Source organism: Silurus aristotelis, assembly GCF_946808225.1.
Source record: "Silurus aristotelis genome assembly, chromosome: 19".
In the NCBI taxonomy this organism is placed as follows: domain Eukaryota; kingdom Metazoa; phylum Chordata; class Actinopteri; order Siluriformes; family Siluridae; genus Silurus; species Silurus aristotelis.
The window spans coordinates 5,924,927-5,951,161 of NC_139592.1; the positions used below are offsets into that span (position 1 = coordinate 5,924,927).

Genomic DNA, 26,235 nt, shown 5'->3' on the forward strand with positions numbered 1-26,235 from the left:
AGGCCCTGCTGGTACATTATATCCTATAAATGTGCTGATTAGGCTGTCTGACTCAGTATTAATGTGTACAGAGCCAGGATAAACCCATATAAAGTCATCTTGCTGACTCTTAGTTTTAATTTCTGTCTGCTAACAGTTCCAGACGTCTCCGAAGTGCTAACTCCAGCACTGTGGTTGTTACATGAGTCCAGCTCCGAGCCGAGGCTCGCTGTGTGAGTGGAGGAAAGCCACAAGCAATAAAGGAAGAGCCTGTAATATAGTGATTTAGCTGTCCTTCCTTCATTCACTTCATGAGCTGTCCCAAAGGACACTAGTGCAATGACAGAGAGAATGAGATTATAAGAGCAGAAGGTCATACTTGAGACACAGTGGACACATGTGAACACAACAGAGTCAACCAGACTAAAGTAGCATAAGGCTTGTATATGAACCGATTTCAAAGTAGTTCATGTAAATGTGAAATGAATACGATAAAACAGTAGATCATGTAACCAGTGGATTTCCAGACCAAAGAATCAATGTACAACAAGCTTGACATTATGATCCAAGATAGAATGAACTAGATATGATTTCTTATGTCTTCTTATGTCTTATATTTGTTCTAGCAGGGAACAATGTGTCAAATATGCTGAGAATCCTGCTAAATATAAGTGCTGGAACTTGAGGAAAATTTAGATAGAAAAATGCAACACACCAAGTAACAACATTCAGATGCTGAAGCATTACACTTAATCACAAACACTCCAGAAACTATTCTAAGAAGACTACCAACCATACATGAACTAAATGTCAGAGATATAACAATAAAACCACTCATATCATATGGAAGCCATTTGCTAATTCTTGTTTTTTGAGTCTAGGGGTTGGACCTGGAACTATATGGCAATACAGCACTGAGCACTCATCAAATGAGAAAATAGGATTCGAGATGTTTTTTGAAAGAAGAGAGATGATGCTTTATAGAATGGTTCACTAGGGGTAACTGCAACTGCACATACTGTTGTTTTTTTTACAAGTCAGACAGAAGATTGTATTTGTGCATAGTTTCCCCTTCTTCTACTATGCTCAATAAGCCTATTTTTTTTATCTCATTAAAATTCATGAGATCTTATGCGATAATAACCAGTGTTAACCTGTTAAAGGTTTCTCAGGGGAAAATATTTATACTTTTATCTTGTCATATACAGTATAATCTCATTAAATATGTATAAAGAAAATAAGCATAAAATCAATGGTTCTGCAGAGTGCAACCCTTACCCTAGTCCAAAGCCTAGCATACCGAGCGAACAACCAATGTTTACATGGAATGCTGCATTTTTGAGCTACTAAATGTCTGATCAGAAGAAGAAGAAAAAAGAGCATACCCGCAAGGTACATCACCAGAAACTAATGTATTATATGCTAGTCAAATATTAAAGAGATTATTTTATAGCAGTAATCTACACATGTGTGAATGAGGTGGAGGGGTGCGGTTGCAGGGAGAAGAGGTGGTGAGTTTAGGTACCTAGGGTCAACATTGCAAAGTAATAGAGAGTTCAATTCAATTCATTTAAATTTGTATAGCGCTTTTAACAATGAACATTGTCTCAAAGCAGCTTTACACAGATGATGTGGTGATAAAAAATTTATATGTTCTTTATAAGTGTAAGTTTGTCCCTGATGAGCGAGCCGGTGGCGACTGTGGCGAGGAAAAACTTCCCGAAATGGCAAAAGTGATTGTGTTAGCGAAGTGAAGAAAAGAGTGCAGGCAGGGTGGAGTGTGTGGAGAAGAGTGATAGCAGGAGTGATTTGTAATAGAAGAGTATCTGCAAGAGTGAAAGGGAAAGTTTATAGGACTGTGGTGAGACCTGCGATGTGGTATGGTGTAAAGACAGTGGCATTGAGTAAAAGACAGGAGGCAGAGCTGGAGGTAGCAGAGTTGAAGATGTTAAGATTTTCAAGATTTTCATTGGGTGTGACGACAATGGACAGAATTAGACATGGTTTAGATATGTGCAGAGGAGGGACATGGGGTATATTGGTAGGAAAATGCTGAGGATGGAGCCACCAGGCAGGAGGAAAAGAGGAAGACCAAGGAGGAGGTTTATGGATGTGGTAAGGGAAGACATGCAGGTAGTTGGTTTGAATGAGGCAGAAGTAGAGGACAGATTGGTATCGAGACAGATGATCCGCTGTGGCGACCCCTAAAGGGAGCAACCAAAAGAAAAAGAAGACTTTATAGCACTAATTAGGCTAAGTCTACTAGTAAGCTAACTACTGTAATCGGTTGACATTGACATTAGTATTTTCTGATACCATTTCTAAAAAAAACAAAAACAAAAACAAGGTTAGCTAGGGTTTTTTTCTTGAGATAAAAGTACTTAAATGTAGATTCTTGTATTTAACTGCTGTCAAAGATCAGGTCACTTTACAGTTTGTATTAATCTAGTATGGAGCTCTGTATCAGAGTCCACCTTCTCATTGCATTCACCTTTCTTTTAAGTGTTCAATACGTGCATAATCGTCACTTTAGTGTGTTTAACACACTGTCCCTATTTCAGATTAAATACTGGATCAGAGGCAACTTGGTGGCTGTCAGCGACATTTCCAATTGTTCTTAAAAAAAAACATTCAAAGTGAAAATGGATTCATGAAGCAATCCCACGACTCTTCACATGAATAAAAGGTGTTTGTCTTTTTCCAGCTTGTCATTCTGGCAGTAAATGTAAGCTCAGTTCTGTGGCCCAGACTGATCCGGAGTCATGCAGAGGGGGTCTATGGAAAAAGCAAATATATTCCAGCGCAGCTGGTCCCAGGAGTCACTCTGAGCGCATCTCTGCCAGTGAGCCAATGTACTCCTTTCCACTGGCACCATTAATTGAGCCTGGCATTGCAGCTGCCATTTCAATGTGGGTTTTGGGGCAAGTGGGTGAGACACACTGACATACAATATCCAGGAAGTGAAAAAGGAAATTGTAGCACTTCAGGCTCATTTTGGCACAACTCTTCTTAAGTTTCTTTCGGCTTCTCCCGTTAGGGGTCGCCACAGCTGATCCTCTGCACGTTTGATTTGGCATATGTTTTACGCTGGATGCCCTTCCTAACGCAACCCTCCCCAATTTATCCGGGCTTGGGACCGGCACTGAGAGTGGCTGGGGATGGTTCCCTGACCGGGAATCGAACCCGGGTCGCAGCGGTGAGAGCGCTGCATCTTAACCACTAGACCACCAGGGGAGCACAACTCTTCTTGAATAAGCTGCATATAAGGGGTTTTGAGAGGTAGCTAGAGGAGGAGAGTTAAATAGTAAGAATTACATCTTTATTTGGGGGTAATTGTGAGAAGGCTGATCTGTGGTTTCCTATATTACTGTTAATGGCAGTCTCTGGATCTATATGTAATTTTGCAGAAAATTTAATCTTCACCTGGACACAAGTAAAATCCCCTTTGCTTCTGGTAGTGGTTAATTTCTGGAAAACTGGAAGACAATGGTGATTACTGATTACTGATTCTAAGGCAAGAACTTGTCCTTCAAGTCAACAGAGCATCTCTTACATTTTACTCTAATGCAACTCACCCCCTATAAAAATATCTGGCAACAGATAAGACATATTTCTTCTGGATTGAATAACGTGAAGTAGCGAACAATTGCGGAGGGATTCACTTCAAACCATCTACAAAGAATGTAAATACATCCTAGTGTAAAAACAGTAACCGCAAGTTTTTATTATTGTATATATTCTGAGTATGTGCTAGTTTAAAGGAAGTAATGTTAGCATTAGCATATAGTAGAGACAGGAGATAATGCACAAACTCAACAATTTGGTTATTTGTGTGAATCCGGTTATTATTGTGAGATTTCCGAAGAAGTCAGAACTCTTCTTTGAGACATAAGAACTATGAGAAACAGCTCAGAAATACACACTCACAGAGAGAGAAAAGGTAACAGAAGGGTATAAATAGACAAACTATTCAAGACTGAATTCAGTGCAGGTGCTCACATTAGCCCAGTGATTAGACAGACCCGAAACAAGCAATGTAAATAAAAAGTGCTTAACTTAAAACACAAATGAATACAGTAAAGAAATTTGTTTGACAATTAGCAAAAACAATGTATCTCCTATAGAACAATCCAAAGATCCCAAAACCCCTGCACTAGACATTTGATATCTCAAATATTTCAGATATTTCTTTTTTTTTTTTTTTGGCCATGAAGCTGTTCATTAAGTGTCAGCACATGATGCAAGACTAATAATGGTGTTTATTTGTAAATCTTTTTTATTTTCTCATTTTTATTTGACTGTTATCCCAGGAAATAAAGTGTTTCTTTACTCTACCATTAATAATTGCAGTTCGAAGTCCATGTAAAGTTTCATTGAAGCACCTGATTCCTTCAGGGTCCATCATTTTTTATAATATCCATTATATTTTACTTTCCCAGTTATGAAAATAAACTTGAGCTGTTCTTCATGTAGTCATGGCAACAGAACACTATCCAAACCTCTATTGCTATCATTTCCTGCTTTCTGACAGCTTTTCTTTTGAGAAGAAAAAGTGATCAAGGTCCAGATGGTACAGGATCCAGATTCAGAACAAGTACCAGCACTTTGTTGATGGAAAAGGGCTGCCAAAGTTCCAGCCCACCAGTGTGTGTGTGTGTGTGTGTGTGTGTGTGTGTGTGTGTGTGTGTGTGTGTGTGTGTGTGTGTGTGTGTGTTTAGCTTTGCACTTTAGCTTTGGATTTGTGAAGTTGCAATGGAGACCCAGATGGTACAGAGGAGCCATCTGCAGTGATGAGTCCAGAAAGGATCCCCAGAAGGGTGGTGTGTGTGTGTGTGTGTGTGTGTGTGTGTGTGTGTGTGTGTGTGTGTGTGTGTGTGTGTGTGTGTGTGTGTGTGTGTGTGTGTGTGTAAAATTGTACAATTATATTTATGATCGTAAGCAGTGCTCATTCTTCCTTAAGAGCAGCACAGCCTGCCTCCTCACCTCCTGTCTCCTGCCTACGGCTACATTTACAGCATTAAGCTATGAAACACAAACCCCACACCACAGTGGGCAACACTCAAACTGACAACAAACTGCAGACTGATTTGGGCCATGCCACCTGAGCCCTCATCCTTTTCTTCTTTCCTGCATCCATGGCTTAGAGGTGCAGATTTAGTAGCCTCCAGTGGCACCACTCGTGCATGGTCACTATGCTTTAAAGGTCACTTTTGGTCGGAAGCCTGCACATCACAGGCATCTTCTGGGACAGAAACAAGCTCTGCTTTTCATTTGTCCTCTCTTAAAACTCGAAATACTTGAACGCTTAGGAGACACGTGCACTGAACATTAAATGGTGCACGCAATGTGGTCAAGATAATGTTGCAGATCCCTGAAGCCTGTGTTCACGAGCCAGTGCGAATGTAAGCTTAGAATTTAATTTGGGTTATGATGTTGACACTCTGTTTATGCTGTTTATACTTTGGCTCCTGGTACAGAGTTGAAATACTTTTTTCCCCTTCTTCTGCGGGGAAGGATAGACGACACTGAACATTGCAGCTTCTTTTACTGATGGATTAGGAAAGTCTTTCAGCACAACTCTTTGTTTCTGAAAGACATCAGCATTCGCAGCAGCAACAGACTTTTTTTTCTGAAGTATTAGAATATGAAGTGACCGAATGCATAGTGAATGTGTAAAGCATCTGTTTGGCTCATTTTTCAAACTCCCATTTTTATTCTTTGCCATGGCTCTCGATTATGTCGACGTCATATTGCCATAGCAACTAAATCCATGGGGATGGGGGTGAGGGACATCTACATGAAAGATAAGTAATCACAAAGATGCACAACACACACACACACACACACACATTTTATATGCCAGCTTGGCAACACCTTGTTTACAAGCTACTCAGGACATTCATCAAAATTGTTATAAATGATAGAATTTGCAACATTCTTAAGGTGACATGTATTTAGGTTTTAAATGTAGTTTTATGCAGTGTGTGACTTATTTCTACGCTGAGAATATTATTATATAGAAGAGGCTTCACGTATCATTAATTGTACAATTACAATTACAATTACAACATTACGACATGAGGAGACCATCAAGTTACAATTTCAAGTATTTTCATGAATTTTACTCGAGTGTTTCTTCTAACAGTGTGTTCATGTAGCTATAAAATATCCATAATCTGTTTATTCAGCTACCATAAGAGTTTGTCATAAAGATTTATTGATAATAATTTATTTGGATAATTGTAAAAGGTATACAAATTGCTTCATTAGAGTATTAAATACAGCACAATAATATACACCTTCTTTGTCTTATTTCTGTCCTGTAATTTACTGTATGTCACATGCTACTTAAAAACTATATCATATTAGTTGTTTTGACAGTTCATGCCCTCACATTATGCTAATAAGCTCCACCCACAGGCTATAAGTGTATATATTGTACACTTGTCTGGACACAAGCGTCAGGATAATTAAGTTTGTAAACTGTTTATTAGCACTCCTCACTACTGTGTAATAGTTTACAACAGGACTCAAACTTTTGAACACCACAATGACAAACTGTCCGCTTTTTGTGGAGACATGGACTAAAATGCCATTTCAAGAATCCCATCTTTTTTTCTGTCAGCATTATAACCTCACAGACAATAGACAACAAGAAAAGGGTTATGGGTTATGATCAAAAATGTTTTTTTATTTGTAAAAGTATCCTTGCTAACTGACCCATTGTGCCCAACTCTATAAATGCTGGATTGTAAGACTGCCCTACACGATGCTGATCAATGTGTTATGATGGTCCAAGTGAAGGTAACCTTCAAAATAGTTTTCAAGTCACCGATAAGCTACTTGGTGGTTGGGTTAAGATGATAAATCGCTTATTGTATTCCTCAACTGTGTCACTTTGGACAAAATGGATAAATGTAAAAACCACACCACTAAATGAGTCATCCTCTTAATTTTATTCATGCTACAAACGTGTTATTTCTCTTCAGAACATTTAGTGCATTAAATACAAACAAACAAGCTACAACCCAGTGGCATCCTACAGCTGACAAGCACATATGCTGTGGATTTCCCCATAAGGTCAAGAGGAACAATATACAGACCCATATTTCTCAGTACAGCAACCCAGGACCCCCTTCCTCAGAAAGCAGCCAATCATCTTCCAGTCAAATGCCACAGCTGGAACCCCCATCCCCCCTTTGACTCCCTTTTTGTTTCCATCAACCAAAGGCCAAACCGTTAAGCCATGAGAGGTTGCAGAACTGTTTGCACTTCACTGAAAATTAGTTTCTCAATTTCTTGAAAATGTTTGGCAGTCCTCTATTCTGAGGACTCCTCTGGGGACAACAGCTCTGGGTGGCTGCCAGTACAGACCGATAGAGGACGTTTGTGTTTTAAAAAAACAAAACAAACAAAAACAATTCTGTAATACAGCAAGTGGAACATGCGCAAAAGGTCAGAGAAAGTCCTCTTTCTCGACAAGTGGCCTTCGTCACATGGAGGAACATTTACATCAGACAAATATAGATGGAATTTGGATGGCTGCCTTCAATATACTGGGTTTTTTTTTCTCTCCTAAAAAAGGTATGGAATGCATGGCTGCAATTAATAAGTCATTCTCACCCTATGTATGCTGAAATGCATCAGACTACCTAGAGAGAACACGTTAGAGCAGGGGGTTTGTTAGAGGGATGGACCACAAACAACACCACAGCAAGGAAAGAAAAAGGTTGAGAAGTGTGAATGGACGGTAAAACAGCGGCAGGAAAGAGAAAGAGAAAGAGACTCACATAAATAATAAAACGGTGATTTGACCCACTTGTAAATCATCTGATATTTTGAATTCAGCATGGACTATTTGTTCATCCTATGTATGTGTTTGGTAAACCTTGTAAAAGAAGTGTATCTTACAATGAGAGATATGTCAGGAAAGTAGGTATGACAAGCAAAGAGGGAGTGTGAAAGGGGGATCTGGTCTCATGTTAAAAAATATTTCTGTTCCCCTGCATCCTTTCATTTGAAACTACGTGTGTTGCTTTTTGGCAATCCCACCAGGACCAACATCTTACGAGTGGATCACAAAGAGTTAGTAAAAAGCCAGGAGTTGAATATGTTACAAACATGTTCTCCACAGCAGCCTGAATCACATGCCATGTAGACGCTGGTTTTGGAACACCGATCGTGAAATATACAGTATAAAGTGTTTATGATTTCTGTAGTTATTATAAAACACCAAATACTGCTTCTCCACTCTCACTGGTATTTTTGATTGTTTAGGAAACAAGGGGAACCTTTTCAAAAGCTGGCCCGCATCTCAAACCATTACATAATCGCATAAGGAAGGTTACTAATGAGCAGCATAAAAATAATTACACATGCGGAGGACTTTACAAGTTCTGTCTTCAAAGACATAGTTTACCATCTAAAGTCTTGTCCTTCTGCATTATAAACATAGACAATGTTCACATGCGAAATGAGGAAAAACACTTTTATTGCTTTTGGTTTAGTTTGCATAGCTGATTAAAAGGAAAGCAGTCCTAGCATTAACAGTACAATCTGCAGTGTATCTGTGATGTATCATTTCGCTAATAATCTTCCAGAAAAACTGTTGCTCCTAGTTCCTAAAGCAACAAAATGACCACAAACTGAGCCCCAAAGCCCTAATTAAGCAAATCTGCAGTCTGAGAACCGGGTCGTTCGTGGTTGGAGATTACAAAAAGTTTCCATCTAATTACCGAAAGTGTTCTTATATCTGCTCTCACATGAAAGTCCTATAGTGAAAAGGTTGTACATAAAACACGTGAATAAGGGGTTCTCCCTTGTTCAAAATGCTGGCCATCCAAACGAGGAAACCCTCTTAGAAAGCACCAGTAGCTTTTTGTCAGCGAATAGATCCTGTAAAAAAGTGTTTTTGTGATCACAGTTGTGATCAGTGATTGGTCATTGGAAACAATTGTGATTTGTCACTGGGTAAATACTGGTCAGTGATTGGTCATTGGAAACAGTAATGATCAGTGATTTGTCGTTGAGATCAGTGAAAATCAGTAGTTGGTACTGAGGTCAAGTCAAGTCAAGTTTATTTGTATAGCGCTTTTCACAACAGACATTGTCTCAAAGCAGCTTTACAGAAAACAACAGTGAAGGTGAATGGTGTGCGTTTGTCCCTGATGAGCAAGCCGTGGCGACAGTGGCAAGGAAAAACTCCCTTAGATGATATGAGGAAGAAACCTTGAGAGGAACCAGACTCAAAGGGGAACCCATCCTCATATGGGTGACATCAAGAGTTTGGTCATAAATCTTTCTTTTAGTTGGTACTGAGGTGCAGTGGTTATCAGTGATTCATGGTTAGGAACTAGGGTGATTATTAAGGGGTTGTTTGGCTCACACGAGCGCAAATCGCTGTCAGGCTTCACACACTGACTGTGAGTCAATCTGCTCAAAAAGTGGCAAAAGTCACTTTTTTGCTAGGGTTTTTTTTTTTTTTTTTAGAAATTAATTGCTAAAGGCAATTAACATCTTGCCAAATCTAGCAACGAAGTTTCCAAATGGGCAATGAGATCTCAGCAAGTGATCTCTGTCTGTTGCCATCTGCTTACATGTCTCACAGACTTAGCGAGAGGTACAGTAGGTTGTAAGGAAGTCAGGACCCAGCTTACCAATGGAAGGAGAAAAAATATTGGATATAAAATAAATCTTATGAAAAAGACTTTTCAGTGTTTAAATTATTGTGACTGTGAGACAGAGATGTGCCTATCAAAAAAAAAATAAAAAAATAGACACAAGCGAGGGTGAAGATGCTAGTGAAAATGCAGAAGAAGTGATGGTAACATTCATAAACACAACAGGAAAGGAAAAGCATTGTTACTGGGGAGAGTGAGCATGAGCAGTCTGCCTGAGAGGAGAAGAAAACACACACACACACACACACACACACTCTTCAGAATGTCTGTCCGCTAGCATTTATGAGATTACCTTCAAGTTCTTTGAATACCTTTCATATGTGTAGGAGGCTGAATAGTGGTTAAAATGGAATATTGCAACACATGGCCTAACTTCGACTCATACTAAAATTCTGTTATATTTAATCACTGACTTTAAGTATGATTAATATGATGCACGTACATACGTTCCGGTGAAGTGCCAACAATCTACAACAATGTCTTAGTCAGACAAGCCCACATATTAGAAATCATGTAGTTTGTGTCATGTGTGAGTATTATGCACCCTGGTGACCACTTTATTTCCTCAATGAGAGAGGAGTGGTTTCATCACTTCAATCAAGATAGCAGCTGTGAAAAATCACCATTGAGTGCTCTCTAAACACTAATACAGCCAATCCTGGTCACCAGAAAGAATTAGATGTGTAGTTTAAAATGTTAAGAAGTGTTTTATTATTATAACCACATATTCAACTGATTACAATCATATATATATTTCAAAACCAAAGAAGAACAATACATCCACATTGCCAAATGAATGCATCTGGCTACTTAAATTTGGGCTTTAAAATCATTTTGATATAAAATATGAATTTAAATGACATCTAACCCTTTTTCTGACTTGCAATTCATTAGGCATACTGAGCACATGGGGTGGTCTTGGTATTAATTTCATGTCTTTTAGTAAATGCAGTTCTCCAAACGAGCAGCAGGGGGCTCTAAACTTTACTTACAACTCCTTTAAAGAATGGTGTTACAAAAGTAGGGTTGAAAAGGAAGCATAGTTCTATGAATAGGATGTTTAAATATATATATATGCAAATAAGGAATCCAACATAATGAGGAAATAGAGTGTTCAGATAAGTTGTGCTATTAAAAAAAAGCAAATAGAAAGTTTTATGCTTTATGTAAACACAATAAATACTTCAGAAAGTGCTGTTCAAGGAAAATAATCCACAATAGGTAGTGTGTTACAGACCAATGTGAAGCAAAGTTAGTTGTACCACCACAAAGTGAACCATTTTCCAATGAGCTGATGTGTTTTATTCCTCTTATGCCACAGCATTGGCAACTCTGGACATTCCTTCAATAAATGTTGCCTTAGTGGACACATATATAACAGTTCATTGTTTTTTTTTTTCATTAAACATTTTTATGTTTGTATTAGATTATATTGCATCTGCTAGAGAGGTCTGTTTTTAATGAGTTACTATAGAAACAATAATGCTGCAATAGAAACAAATCATCTGCAAACAGCAAACTAGTGGTTTAGCCATATTAGAGCACCAGAAATCAACTTTGTGTATGAGGAAAAACAGCTCTGTAACTATGATTATAATGCCTCGTACTGCACTCCAGGTTGCACCAAAAATAAACAGAGACCGAAGATACTATTTCACGAGGTAAAAATATCTCGTGGTTTACCGATTAATCAGAGGAACAGGATGAGTGATGAAGAAAAAAAAACCTGCCGTGAATCACTGCAGGTTGATGCTAATTAAAATAAGCCTCCTTTTTGTTTTGCTCATGTTGGCCTAAGCTGTGTTTTTCTCTTGAGGTAGAGCTCAGTTTCCTGTTTTTAGGAGGGGGAAAGTCAGAAGGTGAGTCGACACAGGCATAATGCACTCTGCTGTCCTGCAATTGCTTTCCAGCCTCTTCCATCTCCTCACCCACTGTTTACACTGTTGCCTGTTATAGTGACACAATGTAACTGATCATCTCAGATAGTGCAATTTCATGCTTCATTGTCTAAGGTCAAAGTATGGAGTAATGATGCCTGGGGATTCTGAGGCACAGTCCACAAAACATTAAGTACCTCTCAACAAAACATAAACTTAAGCCAATCAGCCTTACATGCACACACACACACACACACACACACACACACACACACACACACACACACACACACACGTATATATAGGTTTAATCCAAAAGATCAATGTTAAGCTAAATGGCATTCTGAGCACAGTTGCCTTAATTGCCATTGGTCGGTGTGGTCACTGAGACAGAGAGGAAAACGTCATACCGCTCAAGCCTGCTGTGCTTGTAAATAACAGCTGCAGTGCGCAAAAGAAACAGCATGCTAAAGCAAGATAATTATGACTATCAAGGTCTGGCTAAACTGCAACATGCACAAGCAGTTTGGGAAAAAAAAATGCTATACCATTTAGAAACATCTGAGCAGGATATGAGAGAAAAAATGACAGACAAAAAAGTGACTCATCAGAAATTCTATGCATTGACATAGAAGAGATAAATAATGCCTGTCAGACAGATCAGTTCAGGGAACATGATTCCTGAAATGCCTCGTTTATTGGTACGCTGCAGTGAAGGAGGACATGAATGGCCGGCCAAACTGGCACGTGCAACTAATTCACTCTAAACCGCCTGTGAGCACCATAAATATCTAAATAAGGGCTGCATTCCTAATGTGTGGGTGTGTGTGGGTGTGTGGGTGTCTGTGTGTTTAAGGTAAGTTGGGTCAATGAGAGGAATTAAATGCAGTTTTGCCTTAGTTGGAAACCCTGATATGTAAAGGGAGTGTAACTCAAGAATGTAGCATGAACGATCTGGTGCTGAATACATTCAGCTTGTTGCCTTTTATTCCAGAGCCTGAGTAAACATTTAGCCCTTATTCGAGCATGATTAAACACTCTTATATAAACCAGCTGGTTATACCCTCCTCCATCACGGAGAATGCAACCGAGGTGCCTAAGAGATAAAAAGGCCAAAAAGAATATAAAAGGAATCAATTTTAGAAAAAAAAGAAGGCTGAGAGGTCACAGATTGGCATAAGCAGTTTCTATTTCGCCTTCGGCTCCGTGTTAATGTGATTTATATTAAAGCAGCTGGGTCTAAAGTTAATTCCTAGAATTAAAACAATATTTACTGACTCGCAGCAGCGTTCGCTAAATGGCACCCATAACTGCAGGCTCTGCAGAGATGGAGTGGCACTGTCATTTTCCATTTCAGAGACAACATTCTGTTTCATCGTAGACACCATGAATGAGCCAGAGGGAATATCATACATGCATGGGGAATAGCTAAATCTGAGAGAAAGAACGACAGAGAGAAATACAGAGGAGATTATATTGGTGCATTTCTCAAGTTTAATAAGTGCACACTGCTACTTTTAGACCACTTTATTTGCTCTCAGTTTCTTGCTTTTCTGCTTTAACCATAAAGCAAGGGGTGAATAAATTTGTTTGATTTTTTTATAAGACTCCTCAAGTAAAACAAGAACTTTCACATGGGTCTTATATACCAGTACATAATAGTTGGTAACATTCTGGTATGTGCTCAGAACAACAACTCTGGATTGTATGGTGGCCCAGGAAATGAACCAGCAACCTCCAAGCAAACAGGTGAAGTTAAATAAATTATATTACCTTTTAAAAGCTATATATTTCCACAATCTTGCTCAAAGCATTTGTGCTTTTTTGGGGCGTGGCTTAATTGTAATGGCTTTCATCTTCCTATTTCATCTTCACTAGCTGCTCTATCTGATCAGGATGTGGATCTGGGAGGACATCCCTGACGCAATTTAGTCACTAATTCACCTTCTGGCATATTTTAAGGAGGTATAAGGAAACTAGGAAAACCCAAGAAACCCACCTCCCCAACACACATACAGACACAGGAGGAAACCCATCCTGTAACATGAGCTCAGGATTGAACCCGAGATTGTGTTGCCATATTCATCCAATCTCCACTTAAATGCCTTAGCGTGCCGTTTATGAGGTCTGTGTGGAAAAAATGTGCTGCTATTTTAAATAAACTTTTAGTTATGTACATTTAGTTAGTTATACACTGTGTACAACTTTTATACAATTTTACATTTATTGTATAATTTCCATATTGTAAATTTTTATATCCCACATTCTCTCATGCCTTACACACAACCTGCACTGATAGAACTTCTCATATTTATTCATATGTATGTTTATATTTATTTTTAGTGTAGTTACACTAAAACTAAATCCCGCACATTTTAACAATGCCAGAGCTTTTATATGTATTTGTTGTACTTTCTCAACTGCTCATGCACATTTTCACTGACATTATCTATCTATCTATCTATCTATCTATCTATCTATCTATCTATCTATCTATCTATCTATCTATCTATCTATCTATCTATCTATCTATCTATCTATCTATCTATCTATCTATCTATCTATCTATCTATCTATCTATCTATCTATCTATCTATCTATCTATCTATCTATCTATCTATCTATCTATCTACAGCAAGAGCACTGCAAAGCTTGGCCATAACTGAGGGAAACCTGTTTCTGAAAATCATGCATTTTGTGTGTGTGTGTGTGTGTGTGTGTGTGTGTGTGTGTGTGTGTGTGTGTGTGTGTGTGTGTGTGTGTGTGTGTGTGTGTATAGGTGTGTTCTGTGTGTGTGTGTGTATAGTGTTCTTGGATGATTAGTTGGATATTACAAGCAAGTTATCACTTTGTTGTTACTACCAACTGCAGTTACATCATACTTCCCGCTGTTTTACTGAAACACAAAAATGTGTGTTCCTCGAAGACAGAATTACAGTGTTCAGTAATTGGCTGAAAAATTAAAGGTGTACAGCTGAGGAGCAGCAATAATGGCAGGAAGACAGAAAGCACACGGTTTTCAATCCTGCTGGTGAAGAGGAAGGAATTGTTTTTCTCTCTGACTCGGTCCCCTACTGTCCCATAAACCCACGTGCTGTACATGCATAAAGCATGCACAAATCGCCTCAGGAGCCTTGCCACAGACTGTTCTTCTATCTATAAACACACAAGCAGCACTTCCGCAGGTGTGTGTTTTGCTAGAAGGGTCTAAAAGGAAACTTGCAAAAGGAATCCGTAATCAGTAGGAGGAGTGACAGGTATCTGTTGCTCTGGCTGAGAATGTGCCGATGAGACACTGATGGCCATAAACACACACATGCACACACACGCAAACAGCTTTGCTTAATCACATGTGCATGCCTACACTCCATCAAGAGGAGAGATAAGGAGAAGGTGGGAGGGCATCTGTCAAAGCGGATTTTATGCAACGGAATCAAGTGAAAAATGAAGAACAGATTAGAAGATGGATGGAAAAAAATAAAAAATAATAAAATATATATAATGTGTGCTTTTGTGATCTCACAAGCAGACAAAGCACTTCGGGCCAAGTTTTTAAACAGCTCAAACACTATGGAGGAAAAGCCCACTGCTATTAATATCAAGTGCACAGTTTAAAGATAGTAAATTAGAGGACAGCGAGAACCAGAATGCAGGAGTCACTGACCTCTGACCCTGGCATAACAGCAGCCGCACTTTACCAGGACTTTTCGGAACAAGTGTTGGCAGGCGCAGCCCCGGTGGTGGTGGGCACCCTTCATGTCGTATCCCAATCACAGGCAGCCAGTCTACCAGGAACCAGCATGACCCATGGCCCCCACGCTCTCTCACCCAGATTCACACACTCTCGCCCTGTTGAGTTAATCCCAAAAGAGGTAACCGAAGAACCTTGGTAGACAGTGTGGGAGAGGTTGATGATAATGGTGGTGGTGATGATGATATATAATAAAACCAGTCCAAAAACCAGGTTTTGGTAGTCACAGGTTCTCAGTGAAAGAGTCAAGATGCGGCAAAAGGCTCAGCTCGCTTTCTGTCTTTCTCTCCCCCTCCATGTGCGGCAATTTTCCCTTTTCCCTGTTCTCTTCTGCTCAGAGCCTGGTCAAATGATCAGACAGCACCACTGGCTAAAAGCACGAGGTAGAAACAGAGAGAGACACAGAGACGGGAGGGGGTGGAGGTGGAGCTCCTCTCAGCAACTCCAGTCACTGGCTAGTCCACAACACAGCTCCCACTCCCCTCATTTTTTCCCTCTCTCTCTCTTCCTCTCTCTCTCTCTTTCTTTCTCTCTTTCTCTCTCTCTCTCTCTCTCTCACCCTTCTCTTTACAGATTGTGTTCTCTTTATGGATCTCACTTCCTTTTGTTTGTTTTTTTTTGTTTTTTTTCTTATCCTTGTTATATCAATAAGACTTTGAGTATGACACTTGGAAGATTACTGATTCGTGGCTTCCACACAAGCAGTCAGTCAGAAACCAAACACCATTCAAAGGCAGAACCAAATATAAACACAAGTCCAAAATAGCTGCACATGTTAATGATATAATTATATCTGCCATGCCAGGACAAAAGCTGTTGCTCTGTTGAGTCAGGGTGAATTCTGGAAGCTAGTGGGGGGTTTTGTGGTTCTGTATACTCAGCAGTGAGCAGTCCAGTGCACACATAGGACAATGCAATGTACACTTGTGGCTAGCTTATGACTAAAAAAGAGTGCTGATATACTTATTAATGTACTGACAGAAGTAATGGCATGCATAGGTTTGGGAATCTTCAATTAAACTTAGAAACTAGGTTGAAATGAATAAAGAAAAGTGTCTGAAAGTCCATATATGTCCATTTTTGTGCAGTTTTGCTTTTAGGATGATTATATAAAATCTTATTAACTTTGGGGGAACTTATTGAGGTGCATAAAGTGGCACACTTTATGCCTCGTCTTATTTTTCAGCTTTATTTCTATTGCATTAAATGGAAATCTTTTCATGAAATTGCATATATATATATATATATATATATATATATATCCCAATGATCTCCCATGAACACACCACAAGGTCTCATGGGGATGCCATTCATGACCCATGGATTCCAATGAGAATCCCTTCGGGAATTTTCCAATAACTAGGCACATACAAGCCACACATAGAAGCTTTACTTATTCAGCTTGACCTATTCAGATGAAATTGTCACTAGTCTTGTTTCATCTGAATTATATAGTATATTTGTTCGATTTTTTTGAATATTTTCTTTAGTGTGTAGTTATTTAGCAAAAAAACTCCCATTTATATTATATTTTACCGCAACGAATAATCTAAAAGCATAACGTGAACAGTAACACCAAACTCCCAAGAAAGCATTAGGACTCCCCCCACCCCCTAAACCTCTCTTTAACCCATGACCCTGTGCTGAAAGTGAAAAAAGGGATCAAGATAATGGGAGATAACCAAAGCAACAATTGTGTAACTGTCATCTGGTGATATGTGCAGAGGTGATATATGCAGCAATAATAGCCTTCAGTCATGAGGATGCGAAACATAGAAAACTTTTATTGATTTATTCAAATGCTTTGAAAAAAAGGTTTTGTTTTCTAGATTTCGTAGGCGTTTGTTCGGAAATGCCTTTGGAACGTGTTCTTTTGGCTCCTCATTGTTGCGGAATTATCTCATTAATAGTAGATGTCAAAGACAATTCAACCACATTGCTGTTGAATTCTTATTTCTGATTGGCCAGAAGGTGTTGATTTATTTTCTATAACTGCAGCCTCTGAAAGTCATTCCAGCTGCTGGGAAAATCACAGGTTTATGGTGTAATATGTTATCTTTTTCTATATTAACATCTTGCACAGGGACTGGTATGGCTCGTATAGCTGAATTTTAAAAAACGTGTAATTGGTCATGTGTCAACATTTTCTGGGAGACGATGTTCACTTTCCATTTTTCAAAAGGAGTCTTTATGGAAGTGCTAATGTTGTAACTTTAAACCTTCCAACACAGGAAAGTCTTCACGGAGGGCTTTGTGATTAAAAAAAAATCCTTGAAGTCACTCAATGTGAGAGAGATTAAAGAGATTGGTGAGGGAAAAATTGGTTATAGCTGCTAGAGGCAACCAGTTGTTTTGTGGACAACATTATACTTAAATACAAAAAATGAGTCGTTCTTTAATGAATCAATAATAGCACTTGATAAATGATGCTTTGCTGAAGTACAGGAAGAATGAAACTCTCCATGGCAATACTGAACACTGATGTCACTAGAAAATAGTCTAGAACTTCAGACACCATTCTTTTTCAATATTTTCCTTTAACGGCAGAGATATTGTGTTTTTTCTTACATAATTCATATACAATCATAGCTTTCAAGTATTATGATATATTTGTGATGTTGCCCACCCGTAAGAACATATGGGGAACAATTCAGTGACATTTGAACACAAACAGTGTGACAGGTTGAGGGGGGAGCAGGTTAGGAGAGAATTCCTGCCTAATTGAGCCAGCATGTGTGCTTAGGGGGAAAAGTCTGTGTCTGTGTGTGTGTGTGTGTGTGTGTGTGTGTGTGTGTGTGTGTGTGTGTGTGTGTGTGTGTGTGTGTGTGTGTGTGTGTGTGTGTGTGTGTGGGTGTGTGTGGGTGTGTATGTGTGTGTGTGTGTGTGTGTGTGTGTGTGTGTGTGTGTGTGTGTGTGTGTGCTGGAATGCGAGCTATTGAAGGTTTTGCTGAGAGAAGTTTGTGAGACGAAGCGTGTCTGTACATTCTACTCTGAGGACAACATCAGCTGAGTGAATCCCACCCACTCCTTCTCCTCTCATCCATCTACTTAGCCTCTCACTCTATCGTTCTCATCCTGTTCTTTATTTCTCTCTCTCTCTCTCTCTCTCTCTCTCTCTCTCTCTCTCTCTCTCTCTCTCTCTCTCTCTCTCTCTCTCTCTCTCCCTCTCTCACACCCCCTTTAGTCCCTCTAGAGTCCAATTATTGAATATAGCAGAACAGAGTTTTATGTATAAGCTCGAAACCATTTCCTTCTCTCGTCCTTTTTGGATTGTGTGCAAACTCTGTATGAAAGCAAAGCATCAGTTACACAGCAAGTTATCTAGAGAAGTTTTTAGATATTCATGGATAATTAAAAGGTACAGGCTGTCTCTTTTGCATTACCTTCTAAGACACACCAACAGAACACTAAGACAAGCAGTACTTAATAATTTGACACACTCTGGCTATTTTTTTTAACTCGTACATTTCCACAGAACCCAGAGTTTCTTTTCTGAGCAGATGTTAGCCAAATGTACAGCGTTCCTTTCAAAAATAGTATTGAGCCACAATAATTAATATTTTTAAGCAATACACTTTTATATGTAACCTCTACAATATATTCAGCCATAGTTTTCAGTAGCCACTTTACCTTGTTGTATCCAGAGAACACAGAACACCACACACAATTACATATTGTTCAGGGATCTCCATGCTCTATGTACAAATTATTTCTCATATTAATTGATGACTAAGCGCAATTTAGCATAGACAAAAGTATTGGGGCATCTGACTTTTCCATTCAAACTGTTCCCCAAAAAAAAAAGTTGGAGGGTGTTTTGAATGTGGTAGAATGAAATGTTTCCATCACTTGAACTGCAAAAACCAAACTAGTTCCAGCATGAGAATGCCCCTCTGCACAAAGCCAGCTCCATTAAAATATGGTTTACATGGATTGGACGTAGATCTAGAGTGGCCTGCTATAGCGCTCTGACCTCAACCCTATTACAGATCTGTGGAATGAATTGGAACACTGACTGCACCCCAGGCCTCCTCACCCTACATCAGTACCTAACTTTACAAATGCCCTTGTGGCTAGTGGAACTTCTTCTGAGAAGAGTGAAGTTATAACAGCACAATGGAACTAAATGTGGAAAGAAAAGTTAAAAAAGGACATAAGGATTTGATCTGATCAGGTGTCCACAAACTGTTATCCGTATAATGTATGTCAGCTGTGGCACACAGTTCAGTCTTACTCTTTTTTTTTTTAGCTGTAATGAACATCCATAAAAACTTTTGGGAAATCAGCTCTTTCAACAAGTGAAAAATCACTATTGAATAATAATAATGTAATACACATCATTAAATGTGCACAATCATTAAAGGTAAAGGAATTGGCATGAATCTAAACCACAAGGAAGATCTGACAAATGCTCTCATGCACTGTAGGCATATAAAGGCATATAAAGGCATATCACCCCCACAACAACACTATTAATTCTGCGTGTGTTTTTAATCAATAACACAGGCATAAACCTGGTCTGATCATCCTCACAAAATAAAATAACTCTACCAAGAAATGGCCTACATGAGTAACTATCATATATAATAAGCATATCATCATCTGAGGGAAACCAACATTTCCTAAAGCACATTAACTACAGCAGAGATATTCACATTACAGAGAGCTGATAAACGTGTGTCAATTTAAATACATGTAACCAGCCTGACTTCAACATACGAACAAGAACATGCTTGGGTTCATTCTCCAAGAACTACTGGAAGGTCATCCAGGCATTTGTTCAGCCGTGACCTTTGTAGTTTAGCAAAAGGCTGCTCTGCAAATGTGCCGCTTCGCATAAGTGACACTGTACACGCTCGTCTGTTCAGTGCTCAAGTTCTGCTGCCTAAAAGAACACCCTGAAAAGAAAAGCACAACGTCCGTGACATCAGAAATTGTGCGATTCATAGCAGTTCAAACAGTTCACCGATTTTCCCAGACCAAATGGAGACAAGCTGTAAGCAAAAAGTAATCACACACACACACACACACCGAGAACATCTTGTGCGTCCTTGCATGCTGTGACTGTGCATGATCCTGATAGTAGCTGGAGAACAGAATAGCTTTGCGTGAAAGCTTGAAGGACTGGGGGTAATGAAAATTTCTCATCATATAAGAGTGTGGGCAATAAAGCATTCGCCGCCACTGATAGACATATAGAACATAAATCTACCTCCTACACTAGGGAACCGAATCCACCCACACACACCCACACACACACACACACACACACACACACACAGACACACTATCTCTCTTTCTTTCTTTCTTTCTTTCTTTCTTTCTTTCTTTCTTTCTTTCTTTCTTTCTTTCTCTCTCTCTCTCTCTCTCACACACACACACTATTACTCTTTTCATCATACTTTTATACACACTCACAGAACACATCAGGATTTTATAAGAAGTTCATAAAACTGCAATAATTGGGGGACATGTGTAGGCGATAAATAGGATTAAGTCCTAGCTTATTTTTTTAGTCTAATTATATTTATAGCATTATAAAAACACACACACACACACACACACACACACACACACACACACAGAGGACAAAGAGGTTAAATCAGAGATCGGATTGCGCAGTAAATAACTATTAAATATTATTTAAGTATGCAGAAGAAAAGCATTTATTACTAAAACCTCAAAGTATTTGTTTACATCCTTACATGTCATTAAAGTATATAATTCACAGCAGGACGTCTAAAAAGCTTGTGTGCTGTGCTGCATGATGCAATCGAGTGCATTATGATTTGTCATCAGTAGAGGGTGTGTGGGCAAGAATACAGCTGTTCGCCTCGTTTCTTTCACCTTTTGATTATTACTTAAAAGCTGGAGTGATTGAGTTTTATCCATAAATGTTCGGTAAATATGTGCTTTGTTACAGGAGCTTATAAATTAAGGCACTTGTTTTGATGCAATTCTTCAGAGAATGAAGCGTCTCCTGAAATCTTGAAATGAAAAAAAGGTGATTTCTAACTGGGTTGTGGTTATCTATGAGAGATGGGCTGGTTTAAAAAACAAATGCTGTTGGTGCAAGAAACAAAAAAACAACATCCAGTGAGTGGCAGTTCTGAGGGCAGAATCTGTTTACGAGTGAGGTCAGAGGAGAGTGAAGTATCCGAAAGGAAGGCTACAGGAACTCAAATAAACTTGCTGTACAACCATAATGGGCAGAAAAGCATCTTGGAACATTTACATTTATGGCATTTGGCAGAAGCCCCAATCCAGAGCGACTTACAACTGAGCAGTTGAGGGTGAAGGACCTCCCTCTCAGAACACTCAACATGTCCAACTGTAAGGCGGGTGGGCTATAACAGAAGACCACATCGGGTTCCACTCCTGTCAGCCTAGAACAGAAATCTGAGGTTTCACTGGAGACAGACTCATTTAAATCTAAACAAAAATCTGATCTGATGTGAAAATTAACCATATCTCTTGATTGGAAAAATTGTGTTGCATTAATAAGCATGTGTAAACGTTTAAAAAGTATTTAAGGAGCAAAAAGTAATTATGCTGAATAGAATTATATTAACTGTATATGTGCTGGTTTTATGTATGTGGAAAATGTTCATATGTAAGAATGCAGTAATAAGGCTCTCCTGGTTTCTGGTTCAGTCGTATAATCTCTCTGTCTGCTACACTCTCTTACACACTCATTTACAGACATACACACATATACACATACACATACTCTAAACACAGATGTGCAAACCACACTAACCACCACTATTTGAGGTGGCTAAAACGTAAGTATCCGAACAAGCTTCCAGTTCTCCGAAGACTGGATTACCGGTCCTGTTTGTGTATTCAGGAGCTGAGCAGCACCTGGGGTGGGGTCCTTTTATCCCTTCATACTTCACTCCAATTCTGCTATATGCATTGAAAGCCTATTCAATTCAGCCTGCATGATCCCTAGCGGAAATCAAATCCTTAGCTCATAAATCATAAAAGGTCAAGTCATCTGCACAGAAATGGGCTTCTGGAAAAACATAAGTGACATGGTGAAGCTGATGTTCTTTCAAAAAGCCGGAGCCTCACATTCCTTCCTGAGCGTTAATCAAGGATGTAACAGGTCAAGACACAGATCCTCTAGCAAAGCCACTGCTGAGTGAGATAGCCTGCCTGGTCAGAGAGTTTTTGGATGTTTGGATGAAATCAGAAAGATAAGTGTGATATGTCAGCATAGAGTGATCACAGAATTTCATAAACAGCTCAGAAATAGTGTTTCACAACATAGATCTGCCAAAAGTCTAGCTTGTTTCTTTATTTTTATTTTTTTTGTAGCTTAGAAACAGGTTCTGCTTCAAGCCACAACACGGCTGCTCTTTTCCTTAAAAGACAATGTACAAAAGTAAATAGATCAAATTTAGTGTAATGCAATTCAGCTCATAGGCAGCAAAGGGGGCTCTTAAAATTACAGACTGCTCCTTTTATACAATCAGTTCACTATGAGAGCACTATGAAAAAATGATAGCAGTTAGGTAGCACATTTAGTGTGCCTAACCCACTCGTGTTTTTTTTTTGCAAATGATAGCTAGCAGCACAATACAAAACACAATATGTAGCATTAATTTTGTTCATGACACCCAACCCAGCCATTGAGTTTGCACAAGCCAGTGCACTCTTAGTGCCGGTCCCAAGCCAGGATAAATGAGGAGGGTTGCGTTAGGAAGGGCATCCAGCATAAAACAAATATGCGGATCACAAACCAATATTCCATTCCTGAATTGGTGGAGGCAGAGGTTACAAACAACCACCACAGTTACTATTAGCCAACAGGGTACCAGTGGAAAATGGGCTACAGTTGACCAAAGGAGGAGAAGGAGAGGGGGAAGATATTTACAGAGACAGCAAAGAAAGGAGAAGTGAAGGAAAGTGGAGGTTCAGGTTGGCACTTTAAATGTTGGTACTAACACATCATCTGAAGGTAGAGAGTTAGCTGATATGATGGAGGGGTTAAAGGTAAATATGTTGTGTGTTCAGGAGAACAAGTGAAAAGGGAGTAAGGCCAGAAACATTAGAGGTGGGTTTAAACTGTTCTACCATGGTGTGGATGAAAGGAAAAATAGTGTAGGGGTGATTCTAAAGGAGTGTAGTAAAGGTAAGGAGAGTTTTTGATAGGGTGATGAATGTGAAGCTGAAAATTGAAGGGGTGATGATAAATGTCATGGGTGCCTATGTGCCGCAAGTGGGTTGTGAGATAGTTAGATGAAGTGGTGGACAGTGTACCTAGTAAAAAGCAGACTTTGTTGTGCATGTAGCTAAAGGGAACAGAGGTGATGAGAAGTTGATGGGTAGTTATGGCAGGGATGGGCAGGTGGTAAATTTTGCTAAAAGGGTGGAAATGGCAGTGGATAACACTTATTATAATAAGAAGGAGGAGCTTATAAGAGTGGAGGAAAGTGCACACAGGTGGACTATATTCTATGCAGGAGATGCAACCGGAAATAAATTGGGGACTGTAAGGTGTTGGCAGGGGACAGTGCATTTAGACAGCATCGGATTGTGGTCTGTAGGATGGTTTTGGAGGTAAAGAAAAAGAGGATGAGAGTGAGGACTGAAAAAAGAATAAGATAATGGAAACTGAAGGAGGAAGACTGTAGTGTAAAGTTCAGAGAACCGGTCAGACAGGGGCTCAGTGGTGGTAAAGAGGTGCTGGATGATTGAGCAACTACTGCAGAAGTAGGGAGTCAGCTAGAAAGCTACTTGGTGTGACATCTGGAAAGAGAAAGAAAGACAAAGAGACATGGTGGTGGAATGAAGAAGTGCTGAAAAGCATTAGGAGAAAGAGGTTGTCGCAGCAGAATTGGGATTGTAGAAAAGTAGGCAAGACTACAAGGAGACATGGCAGCAGTTGAAGGGATGTGGTGAAAGCAAAGGAAAAGGCATATGAGGAGCTGTATTAAAAGTTGGACACTAAGGAAGGGACAGAGTAGGGAAGGATGTGCTGCAAGTTAGAGCAATAAAGGATGGAGATGGAAATATGTTGACTAGTGAGGAGAGTGTGTTGAGAAGGTGGATTAGGTGGATTGGATTAGTAAGCAGGAAGTGAGTGCAGCTATTAAGAGGATGAAGAGTGGCAAGTCAGCTGGCTTAGATGACATACCGGTAGAAGTGTGGAGATATTTAGGAGAGATGGCAGTGAGCAATGGAGAAGGAGTGTGCTGGTACCGATTTTTAAGAAAAATAGAGATGTGCAGTCCTGCAGTAACTACAGGGGAATAGAGTTGATCAGTAACATCATAAAGTTATGGGAATGAGTAGTGGAAGCCAAGCTGAGAGAAGAGTGGACCATCTGTGAGCAGCAGTATGGTTTCATGCCGAGGAAGAGCAGAATGTTGATGAAGAAGTATAGAGAAGGTCAGAAGGAGTTGCATTGTGTGTTTGTGGATTTAGAGAAAGCGTACGACAGGATAGAGAGAGAGAAGTTGTGGTATTGTATGAGTAAGTTAGGTGTGTCAGAGAAGTATGTGAGGGTGGTGCAGCACATGTATGAGGACAGTGTAACAGCAGTGAAGTGTGCAGTAGGAACGACAGGCTGGTTCAAGGAGTTGGGACTGCATAAAGGATCGGCTCTGAGTCTTTTTCTGTTTGTAGTGGTAATGGACTGGTTGATGAACGAGTTCAAACCGGAGTCTCCATGGACTATAATGTTTCTGAATAATATTGTGATTAGTGGCGAGAGTCGGGAGCAGGTTGGGAAGAGCCTGGAGAGGTGGAGGTATGCGCTGGAGAGAAGGGGAATGAAAGTCAGTAGGAGTAAGACAGAGTACATGTGTGTGAATGAGAGGGAGGGCAGTGGAGTGGTGCGGTTGCAGTGAGAAGAGGTGGAGAAGGTGGAGGATTTCAGGTACCTGGGTTCAACAGTGCAAAGTAATGGAGAGTGAGTTAGAGAGGTGAAGAAAAGTGTGCAGGCAGGGAGGAGAGGGTGGAGAAGAGTGGCAGGAGTGATTTGTGATAAAAGGGTATCTGCAAGAGTGAAAGGAAGACAGGTTGGTTTGAAAAAGGCAGATGTAGAGGACAGAGTTGTATGGAGAAGAATGATCCACTGTGGTGACCCCTAACGAGAGAAAGAAGAAGAAGACATGCCTTGATAATAAAAATGTCATACAAAACACTCCTCTATAACTCAATAAGTTTCTCTTGCTGTACTGTCCACCTGACACATTTCGACAGTTTCCCTGAGGTGATTTGAAGTTATCGCACTAATTGTATAATCAGGTTCGATGCTCCTATTGTTTCTGGGTTTTACAATCATTGTAGGAGAATTCACAGTGCAGGAATGTGTGCAAAATCTTCTAAAACTGCCAGAATATCGTTGGAGACATAAAATGATGAAAAGACTACAGATTTTAGCCTAGCATTATAGGAATCTTTTAGGATTTAAAAAATTTGCCTCAGTTGACCAAATCATTGCCAAAATCACACAGTAAGCACCTGGCTTTAGTCATGTGATGCAAACCAACATGAAATAGAATTACTGTTGTGAGAGGTTGAAGATTATAAACATTGAAGACAGTGTGGTGGTGGCTCACTGGTTAAGGCTGACCTTGAGCTCAAACCTTAGCTTCCTACCAAGCTGGAAATTTCTCTCTGCTGTTATGTACAGTATGTGTGAATATTATAAATTCCATTACAATATTTCAAAATATCGGTCTGAAATAGGGTCTAAAAAGACATCTCTGCATCTCAATAAATTAGAATATCAATAAAAAGTAAATTTATTTTAGTAATTCAATACAAAAAGTGAAACTCATATTATATAGATTCATCATACACAGATTGATATATTTCAAGTGTTCAAGTGTTAATTTTGATGATTTTGAACAAAAACCCACCAACAAACAACAGCCAAAAAAAACGAAATACTTTTGTAATACTTTATAAAAACAATCAAAAAACAATTTTA

The 26,235-nt window shown here is 39.4% G+C and overlaps 1 protein-coding gene across 4 annotated transcripts in view; it reads right to left on the bottom strand.

Annotated features, from left to right (window-relative positions):
- arhgef25a (Rho guanine nucleotide exchange factor (GEF) 25a) overlaps positions 1-26,235 on the bottom strand; it is an 84,765-nt gene that overhangs the window by 45,216 nt on the left and 13,314 nt on the right. Inside the window, exon 1 of one of the 4 annotated variants that reach the window (XM_083521122.1) lies at positions 15,201-15,669. The exons of 2 other annotated variants lie outside the window; for them this stretch is intronic. In XM_083521122.1, the coding sequence (XP_083377248.1) occupies positions 15,201-15,294 (94 nt within the window). In that variant the 5' untranslated portion in view covers positions 15,295-15,669. Of the gene's footprint in view, positions 1-15,200; positions 15,670-26,235 lie in introns of those variants that run through there. One more of the 4 variants, XM_083521123.1, reaches the window with a different exon arrangement.